The sequence below is a fragment of the Hoplias malabaricus genome, chromosome Y (genome assembly GCF_029633855.1).
Source record: "Hoplias malabaricus isolate fHopMal1 chromosome Y, fHopMal1.hap1, whole genome shotgun sequence".
Taxonomy (NCBI): domain Eukaryota; kingdom Metazoa; phylum Chordata; class Actinopteri; order Characiformes; family Erythrinidae; genus Hoplias; species Hoplias malabaricus.
The window spans coordinates 59,723,866-59,734,480 of NC_089820.1; the positions used below are offsets into that span (position 1 = coordinate 59,723,866).

The window sequence follows — 10,615 nt, forward strand, 5'->3', positions numbered from 1 at the left end:
AAGGAAAAGAGAGAGAGAGAGAGAAAGAAAGAAAGGAAAAGAGATAGAGAGAGAGAAAGAAAGAAAGAAAGAAAGAAAGAAAGAAAGAGAGAGAAAGGAAAAGAGATAGAGAGAGAGAGAAAGAAAGAAAGAAAGAAAGAAAGAAAGAGAGAGAGAGAGAGAGAGAGAGAAAGGAAAAGAGAGAGAGAGAGAGAAAGAAAGAAAGGAAAAGAGAGAGAGAGAGAGAGAGAGAGAGAGAGAGAGCACACTGAATGTAATCAGGAGAAGTATGTGGCCTTGGAGGGGGGAGGGGGGAGGGGGAGGGCCAGGGGGGAGGGTAACAGAGGCAACGGGTGTGTGTGTGTGTGTGTGTGTGTGGAGGGGGTGTTGGGGTGTTAGTGGGTGGGTGTGGTTTAGGGCAAAAGGGGTAGTGAGAGGAGGGGAGGGGGCAGACGAGCCACATGGCCACTGCTCTTAACGAGAGAGAGGGGGGGGAAGGGGGAGTGTACAGAGAGAGAGAGAGAGAGAGAGAGAGAGAGAGAGAGAGAGAAGGGAAAGCAAGCGACCGAGCAGAGAAAGCGAGAGAGAGAGAGAGAGAGGGAGCTGAAAGAGAGAGGGAGGAGTGCACAGAGAGAAAGAAAGAGAGAGCGCTGAAAGCAGCAGCTGGATCCACACTATCTCCACATTAACAGCTATTTTTTGGGGCTCTCCGTCCAACATCAGGTCAGTGAACTTCACGCGTTTTCACGCACTTTTCGTTTTTACTGAAAAACGTGAGGAGGCTAATAACGAGGCTGCGCTAGAGGCGGAGAAGAGAGGCGCAGATTCGGAGGGTGGATGCTCTCCCTGTTCTTTGTTCTCCGCGTTTCACTTTTGCAACATTTACATTTCCTTCTTCTTTAAGAAAAAAACACTGTTAGACCCGGCGTTTAAGACACTGCTCTTAAAAAAAGGCTTTTGATTTACATTTGAGCGGCTCCTAAAGCAGGACACAGGCGGGGGGTGGGAGCTACAAGTCCAGACTGAGACGGGGATGAAGTGAAAAGACAGAGAAATGAAGATACAGCTCAGAAAACGTGAGAAAACAGAGTGTGACGCAGTGGAATGTAAACCGTGTGCTGTGGAGGGTCTGGGTGAGGATCTAACACTTCCACCGAGGTGCTCCTGATGATCCAGAGCCTCATGAAGCTGATCACTTCTTAAGCACAGCCTCTGGAGCAGATACCTCCCCCCGGAGCTGATTCTATCAGATTAAAGTTGCTCTGATGCAGGTTTTTTATTCCTCCATCTGTGGCATGGGGCCATGAGGCTGCAGGGGGCGAGAGTGGGAACAAAGGAGGAGAGAGGGAGAGGGAGAGAGGAGGAGTAGGAGAGGGGGGGGGGGGGGTACAGTGAGTGGGGCATTTGGCTTTTATAGAGCTTCTTTACCCCCCTGAAGTTGCCCCTTTGCTGCTTTGGTTAAATCACATGCTTTAAAACAGCGTGATGCTCTCAGTGCCGTCGCCTCAAACAGTGCATCAACGTCACAGCGGCAGAACGCACTGAGAGGAAGTTGACATGGAGCAGCTCTCTATGTCCCCCTTAAAACCTAAAGCTTTAATGAGTCACTTTAATGAGCACTGGGCAGATTTAAGGACAAGGCACAGGAAACCTGCCCTGCACTGTTCTCCACCTTAAAACATAGCCAGAGTCCACCTTAAAACCTGCATCACACCGATGTGACACTGAAGAGAAGAGGATCGAATACCTTTAATACGTCAGAAAAGAGCTGTTACAAGCTACGGGCCACAACAGGAACGGTGCGTCTCTTTCACGACTCAGACGTCCACCTTAAAAAACCCCACCGCCCCGTGACAGCAAACAGGCTCCAAACAATGTCCTTCATTTCCACGGAATACGGGAAACTGCCTTTAGATTGGGTTTAACGTTCACCCCGAAAAACCAGAGCTCTCCTCGTTTCCGTGGTGTTCTAGGTGTCGGCTTCACTCCAGAAACCTTCATATCGCCTTTAATCAACGAACAACAGCAGGTTTTACTTTAAACATCAGCCGTGTTTCTTTAGAAATCTCTTTATATAAAAATAAATGTGATATTCCCTGCGTCTGACCTGGACACGAGGAGCTTTCATCACACGGAAGCTTTTATTTCAGGGGAAAATCCACAGATGTGGCTCCTAACTTCACTCCTCCTCCACACAGACTCTTTAAACACGTCTTTAACCCTCTGTTCACCGCTGTTACGGATATCTTTGGTGTAAGAGCAGGTAAAGCGTGGAAGGCCATGTGCTAGAACACTTGAGTCAGCAGAAGAAAGGCTTGCGGTGCTTTATCCTCCGTGAAAGCTGCTGTTCCGTGGATTATCAGAGATTTAAAGCAGTTTTGGAGGCAGATTGGGTTCGTTTCTGTAAATCGGGTCTTAAATATTGTGCTGTTCTAAAGCCCTCGGGCTCCGGGCGGCGGAGGAAAGCGAGCCCCTGCGGCAGATGTGTGCTCCTGCATTGATTTGTGGGATGGAGTGGTGCATCCGGCTTCATTTGCCCCAGTGCAGCACTATGGACAGCTCCTAGAGTAATTACCCCTTCCCCTCCCCCTCTTTGTAATTGCCCCTCTGTTGCAGCTCCTATACCCCCCCCCCCTCACCCCCCACCCCCAGTCGAAGCTTGTGTGTTTATTAATGGAGTCATTTTATTCAAGAATACCCTGTGATTTATTTAGATCTGTTACTGTAATTAATACACATCTCATCCATTGTAATAAACCTCTAATTAGCATCACGTTAGTCTCGGTATGTTTCAGTGTAAATCTGTGAAGTTAAAGCTGTGTTGTTTCTGTTGTTTATTGCAGTGAAGTTAATGTGTCTGTGGTCAAGTCTTAAACAGCGCTTCCACCCCCGTGTTTCACAGGAGACGCAGCACAGAGTGAATGTACTGTTCCGAACCGTGACAGTGGAATGTCGTGATCCGTGTCGTACCGTAACGTTCCGTCCCACCCCCACCTCGTCTTTCACACACACGTCAACATCTGACCTCCTTTAATTCATACAACACTTATTTATGTCTTTTCACGAGATCACGACGATTAAATCTGTCCTTCGAAAGTCCTCTGTCAGCATTTTAGGACTTTTATTTTATAAACAGGAACTTTCAGGGTGTTGAAATGGGATCTTCTGCTTCTCCAAGTGACTGAAAAAGAGGAATAGTCTCACTGTGGTTTAATTAGATCCTTCTTTTTAACTGTTTAACCTCTTAAACCTGTCAGTGATCTGCTCTGGAACCTGCTCTGTGTGTGTGTGTGTTTGTGTGTGTGTGTGTGTTACAGAGCTGTGTGTTGAAAGGATAAGAGTTAGCGTTAAGCGTTGTGTTGTGTGCATGTGTGTGTGTGTGTTTGTGTGTGTGTGTGTGTGTGTGTTACAGAGCTGTTTGTTGAATGCGTGTAAATGTTTGGTGTAATGTTTTTATCTAATCAGACGTTTTCCTGGCTCTTATCTCCTCTCTGCACTGAACTGAGCCTCAGACAAACACATAGCGTCCTGGCGCTAACGCGCTAACACAGCTCCACACTGCACTGTGAACTCAGCACACTGTCGCTAATCTTCATTAGCACTAAGTTAATAAGTCATTTTCCTTAAACCACCTTAAACACAGGTCACTCTGTAGATCTACACACTGTACTCCATCTGTTGCTCTGCATACTTTATTACCCATCATTCCCCCTGTTCCTCAGCGGTCAGGACCCCCACAGAGCAGGTGTGATGTGGTGGTGGATCATTCTCAGCGCTGCAGTGACACTGACGTGGTGGTGGTGTGTTAGTGTGTGTTGTGCTGGTGTAGAGTGGATCAGACACAGCAGTGCTGCTGGAGTTTTTAAACCCCTCAGTGTCTGGACTGAGAACAGTCCACCGACCAAAAACATCCAGCCATTGCTGACCAAGTATGCAGAGCAAGAAATGGACATCAGTGTGAGTAGAACAGAGCGACCGGAGTGGACACTGGAGCTGAGAGAATCGGCAGTGAGGGCTGCTTTAATGTTACGGCTGATTGGTGCATATATTAGCACACACACACACACACACACACACATACACACACACACACACAGAGAGAGAGAGACAGAGAGAATGAGAGAGAGAGAGAGAGAGAGGGAGACAGAGAGAGAGACAGACATAGAGAGAAAGAGAGAGCGAGAGACAGAGAGAGAGAGAGAGAGACAGAGAGAGAGGGAGACAGAGAGAGAGATAGTGAGAGACAGAGAGAGCGAGAGACAGAGAGAGAAAGAGGAAATATTTGTGTTTGACAAAACAATGAAGTGTAAATGCCGTCCTTTTGTGAGATTTTATAGATTTTATTTTATTTTTTTGTGGGATGTTGAAGGCTAAGACTTTAAGAGGCTCCTCCTCTGTTGAAAATGAGAACTGCATGTGGAACTGTGAACTGACTTCAGTGTTAAATAAAAAAGGTGATATCCATTGATTATTTGCACATCCTGTGATTCTTTATAGAGACAACTCCTCACCATTTCATTTCTCCTGATCTCTGAGTCGAGACTTGGCACTGAGTGATTTTCTCAGGACACTGAGGTTAATTTCTGTTTTTGAAGAAAGTCTGCTCCAGTTTCTTTGCAGTTTCTCGTGAGAGAGTCGCCTCAAACCCTGTCCTTAAAGCAGAAAGTGTCTGAAAGTGAAGAATGGCGTTCTCTTGGCAGGACGTCAACTCCGCATTCCTCAGTTACACACAACAGCGGCCCTCAGACTTTTACAGCCGCCATGTGAGGCCCTGCCAGTGCCTGGTTTCTCCTCTTTGCTCCACTGTTGCTTACTGATGCCTCCAGAGTTCGAATGGAGATTATTATTAAACTCCTCAGGAGAAACAGCATGAGAGAAAGGGATAAAAACGATAAAGATATTTCCAGCATCAGTATTGAGCCGGCTGTGAGCGCTGGTGAGAAACAGCAGAGCTCTGTTCTTAGTTCAGCTAAACAGGAGTATTATGATCTCAGCACTGAGCCCAGAGTGAGACACAGCTGAGACATATACTCACACTCAAGAGGAGACACGGGGACATTTCTGGACAGTTTCCACCGTGTCTCTGTTTGATCTCGGTGATTGCTCAGTTGGCAGTGTGTGGAGTGTCCTTTAAAAAGGACAGAAATGTTGGCCGTCCACGCGCCGCTAGCTTTCATCTTTCTCATTTACATTACGTTTAATTAAAGTGAAGGTTTGGCCAGAAGTCAAAGTTAGGACACAGAAATCAAAAAGGACTTCTCCTTCACAGGCGGCTGATGTCCAGAGAGAAGTGCCTCCAAAGAGAGCCTCCTGCACTTCAGAAATCAGTTCTGTGCCAGAGAAAGTGTGTGTTAACCTCTTTCACGTCCGTCGATGCAGATACCGCCGCGGTTCGGACCCTGCAACACGCGGGGAGTAGAACGAGGCACGCAGTCCGATGTCCAGCGGGCCTGGACATTCTCAGGCCAAACGGCGCCTGGCTCTAGTCTTTGCCCAGCACCTCTAGTCCACCTTTCTTTTTCCTTCAGCTCCTGGTGCTGCTGGGCCTTGAGGTTAGAGTCTGGTTGTAAAATAATGTCCTGAGTCAGATAAACTATGTCTGTTAACCACTTCGTGTCCATAAACCAAATATAGTACTTTTCCACTGCATGGAGCTACGTTACTCGGCTCTGCACGGCTCTCCTCACTGTTTGGCGCCTGGTACCGGGTCGGCTTTTCACGACCACGCGTGTTGTGTTTGGGACACGTTTCGATCGATTAAAAATGTACTCACATTCATCACAACAACTTTGTGAAAATCAAAAGTTAAAATGCTAGTATTTCTTTGTTTTATTCTTTTGAATATTTGAATATATTTGATATTTGAATTTGAATCTCTCGGGAAGGCTCCGGACCCACCGCGACCCTGAAATGGATTAGCGGTATCAGACAGTGAATGCTAGGTTTAAATCGTAACTCTACAGTAAACGTACGGAACACCCCTCGTAATCGTGTACGTAAAAATGTGCAGAGACGTCTACCACGGTGGGCGCCTTCTTCCCCGCTCCATAATAACCTTATTACTGAGGATCAAGGGATGATCTGTGGGATCTGGGGTTTCTTCAGGTCACGAGTGTATTCCACTTTGAAATCCTCAAACCTGAAGTCTGCTCCGACCCAGAATTCCTGATACGTGCAGGACATGGTGCACAGGCATTTTCCGAGTGTGGATGTTTAACTTTCAGAACTGAACCTAGATTCTCTCTTCTTTCTCCCCAGGACTCATCATGGGAGGCAAACTGAGCAAGAAGAAGAAGGGATACGATGTCAGCGACCCCAAAGATAAGAAGGAGGAGAATGCCGTGGTGGCAACGTCAGCCACGGAGCAGAAGGACGAGTCTCCTGCAGAAACCCAAGCTGTTGCGTCTACAGACGTAAAGGCAGAGGTGAAGGAGGAACCTGCAGCTTCTCAAGAACCATCAGCTGCAGCAGAAGAAACAAAAGAACCTCCCGAGGAACCTGCAGCTGCTGCGGAGGAACCAAAGGAACCTGCAAAAGAGACTGCAGCTGCCCCAGAAGAATCTAAAGCCCCCTCCACGGAACCTGCAGCTGCCCCAGAGGAACCAAAGGAACCAGCTAAGGAACCTGCTGCTGCTCCAGAGGAGCCCAAGGAACCCACCAAGGAACCTGCAGCTGTCCCAGAGGAACCAAAGGAACCAGCTAAGGAACCTGCTGCTGCTCCAGAGGAGCCCAAGGAACCCACCAAGGAACCTGCAGCTGCCCCAGAGGAACCAAAGGAACAAGCTAAGGAACCTGCTGCTGCTCCAGAGGAGCCCAAGGAAAACACCAAGGAACCTACAGCTGCCCCAGAGGCACCTCCAACACCCGTAGAGCCTGTATCTGCCCCAGTAGAAGCTACACCTGCCCTGAAGGAGCCAATAGTTACTTCAGAGGAACCTCCTGCAGCTCCATTGGAAGTTGTTTCTGCCCCAGTAGAGGCTAAATCAGCCCCAGAGGAACAGGTCTCAGAGGAAACAGTGGCAGAACCCGTAGCTGCTCCAGTAGAAGCTGCTGAAGTTCCCAGATTAGAAGTTAAATCTGCCGCTGCAGAAGATGCTCTCATCCCCGAGGAACCAGCAGCTGCCCCCGAGGAACCTGCAGCTGCCCCAGAAGCTGCTTCAGTAGAAGCTACCCCAGAGGAACCAGCTGCTTCCCCATCAGAGCCTGAAGTTATTTCACAAGATCCTGCTGCTACAGAACCAGAACCTGTTCCTGCAGAGCCTGTAACTGCCGCTGAGGAACCAGTAACTGCACCAGAAGAACCTGAAGCAGTACCTGAAATAACACCACACCCTGTTGGAGAACTTGCACCTGAGGAACCTGTTGCTGACTCAGTGGAACCAACTTTACCAGAACCAATAGCTGCAGTGGAGGAACCAGAATCTAAGCCAGCAGAACCTGTAGCTGCACCAGAACAGCCTGAAGAACCTGCACCTGAGGAACCTGCACCTGAGGAACCTGCACCCGAGGAACCTGCACCTGAGGAACCTGCACCTGAGGAACCTGCACCTGAGGAAGCTGTGGCTACTCCAGAAGAACTGGCAGCAGTGCAGGTGGTGGATGAAGCCGTCCAAGAGGTTCTAAGCTCCATGAATGTTCAGCAGATATCGATGGAACATCCAGAAAATGTAGAGGTTCCAGATCCAGAACCAGAGCATCCAGAACCTTCCCAAGAGTCTGAGCCTGTCTTAGTAGAACCTGAACCTGAACCTGAAACAAAATCAGTAAAAAAGAGTGAGGAACCCATCCCTGAGATTGTGATTTCTGAGTCAGTTTCAAACAATGAGCTGTCGGCCGAAGAACCCAGTGCTGCCCCCCTTGGTGAGGAGGAGAAACTGGACAATGGAGAGTGTGAGAAAGCTGCAGTGGAGGAGGAACCCACTAAAGTGAACGGGGATTGTAAGGAGAAGGCCAACGGAGACGCCGACGCCGATGCCGAGGAACACGTGAACGGCGTCTTTCCGGAGAAATCTGAACTGAAAAAGGATTTAACCCTTTCCGCTGACCTGGTGGGCGACTCTGTGGTCAGTCAGGCCATCGACACCATCTGAGGAACCCCTTTAAACCCTTTCACAGTGTGAATTCCTTTATGATGAGATTGAAGAGAACCGTCTGAGGATGTGAGGAAGAACACAGGCTCTCGGAAAATAAAACGACGCCTGTCGTGAAAAAGAAAAAAAAAGGAATTTCTGGTTAACCCAAAAAAAGAAATGTGACCACTGGAGAGAATTAGAGGGGATGAGTGGAGACGGAGGAGAGTGTGTGTGTGTGTGTGTGTGTGTGTGTGTACTGTGTGCTTGGCGAAGGTCGGCTGGTGAATAAATAAACCAGGATGTGAACAATAGTTAGACATAAACAGAGCAAAACTGAAACACAGTGGACCACAGATCAAACCCTGGACATTTAGAAAAACGAAAGAGCGCCGCGAGGAGGAGGAAACGTGTCGTGTTTTTGCGTGTGATTCTGACGAGTGCCGAGGACTGGTTTTATTATTGGATTAGCATTTACTAGCATCTGAGTATTCTCTGATTTAGATTTCACATATCCTTCTCTCCGTCTGCGCCACCAGCGAAGATATTCCAAGATTTTGAACCTGGAGTCCGGGAACGTTGGGTTGGAAAACGATGAAAATGTTAACATTAATAACGAAGAAAGACTCTTGTACCTTTAATACCTTGGTGCTTTCACCTTCACCCTGTCTCTTTCTGAACCCAGAACCAGTGCCTGAGACCGAAGCAGTCTTTTGTTAACTTGTGTTATATTTAAAAAAAAAACAGAAATAAAGTATTTCACATAAAGGTCTGACAGAAAGCGAGTGGCTGTGGTGTTTGGGGGTGGGCCGAAGAAAAGAACACTCGGCTGTGGCCAAAAATAAATATACTTTATTAAAGCAACACTAGGTAATGTTTTTACCTTTAAATTCCAGCTTCAAAATCATTGGTGCTGTAACAGGGCTCAGCGCTACAGAAAGTGTACTATGTGACTCAGGAGCGAGAATAACAAATCTTACCTAGTGTTCCTTTAAGTAGAAAACGTAGGGGGTGAAGACCGAGGATAACTGTGGAATTCAGCAAAGGCTTAGGGATAAACACAGTCATAAAAAAGAGAATCAAAAACAGTTAATGCTAAATCATCCAATCAGGAGAGTCCTCTATGTGGTTACTAGGTGGATTCGGCCAAGCTCCTCTCCCAGTGGTCAGGATTTACACATCAGATTAACAACAGCAGTCTTATTCTACTCCACGCTACAAACCAACCATTACACTGACACCATCCATCTCCTGAGAGTCACTGTCTCTGAGAATCCTAGTGGGCTGTTGGCACTAACACAGACCCAGCCCCCGGGCTCTGAGGAACTCCTGAAACGTAAAGAGCAGTAACCTCTGGTGAGGGGTGGGGCTCCAACCGTAAGGAACAGGGTGTCCTTACCCTTAAAGGAAATGTCTAGGATTGTAGGGAAATGCTGTTGTCTCTTTTGGTTACATCCAGAAGTTCTGCATCTTTTAAGGTGGAGCAGCGTGTGTGAGTAAGAAGTGACTGTATCTTTTAAGGTGGAGTGGTGTGTGTGTGTGAGTAAGAAGTGACTGTATCTTTTAAGGTGGAGCGGTGCGTGAGTAAGAAGTGACTATCTTTTAAGGTGGAGCGGTGTGTGTGAGTAAGAAGCGACTGTATCTTTTAAGGTGGAATGGGGTGTGAGAGTAAGAAGCGACTGTATCTTTTAAGGTGGAGCGGTTTGTGAGTAAGAAGCGACTGTATCTTTTAAAGTGGAGCGGTGTGTGTGAGTAAGAAGTGACTGTATCTTTTAAGGTGGAGCGGTGTGTGTGAGTAAGAAGCGACTATCTTTTAAGGTGGAGCGGTACGTGTGTGAGTAAGAAGCGACTGTATCTTTTAAGGTGGATCGGTGCGTGTGAGTAAGAAGCGACTATCTTTTAAGGTGGAGCGGTGCGTGTGAGTAAGAAGCGACTGTATCTTTTAAGGTGGAGCGGTGTGTGTGAGTAAGAAGCGACTATCTTTTAAGGTGGAGCGGTGTGTGTGAGTGAGAAGCGACTGTATCTTTTAAGGTGGAATGGGGTGTGAGAGTGAGAAGCGACTGTATCTTTTAAGGTGGAGCGGTGTGTGTGAGTAAGAAGCGACTATCTTTTAAGGTGGAGCGGTGTGTGTGAGTAAGAAGCGACTGTATCTTTTAAGGTGGAATGGGGTGTGAGAGTAAGAAGCGACTGTATCTTTTAAGGTGGAGCGGTTTGTGAGTAAGAAGCAACTGTATCTTTTATGGTGGAGCGGTGTGTGTGAGTAAGAAGTGACTGTGTCTTTTAAGGTGGAGCGGTTTGTGAGTAAGAAACGACTGTATCTTTTAAGGTGGAGCGGTGTGTGTGAGTAAGAAGCGACTATCTTTTAAGGTGGAGCGGTGTGTGTGAGTAAGAAGCGACTGTATCTTTTAAGGTGGAATGGGGTGTGAGAGTAAGAAGCGACTGTATCTTTTAAGGTGGAGCGGTTTGTGAGTAAGAAGCAACTGTATCTTTTATGGTGGAGCGGTGTGTGTGAGTAAGAAGTGACTGTGTCTTTTAAGGTGGAGCGGTGTGTGTGAGTAAGAAGTGAC

General features: G+C 47.5%; 1 protein-coding gene across 1 annotated transcript; it reads left to right on the top strand.

Annotated features, from left to right (window-relative positions):
* Positions 1 to 550: 550 nt before the first annotated feature.
* On the top strand, positions 551 to 8,818 carry LOC136679011 (neurofilament heavy polypeptide-like). Its single transcript, XM_066657261.1, has 2 exons — positions 551 to 702; positions 6,238 to 8,818. The coding sequence occupies exon 2, from the start codon at positions 6,246 to 6,248 to the stop codon at positions 8,067 to 8,069; it is 1,824 nt and encodes a 607-aa protein (XP_066513358.1). The 5' UTR covers positions 551 to 702; positions 6,238 to 6,245; the 3' UTR covers positions 8,070 to 8,818.
* The last annotated feature ends 1,797 nt before the right edge of the window (positions 8,819 to 10,615 follow it).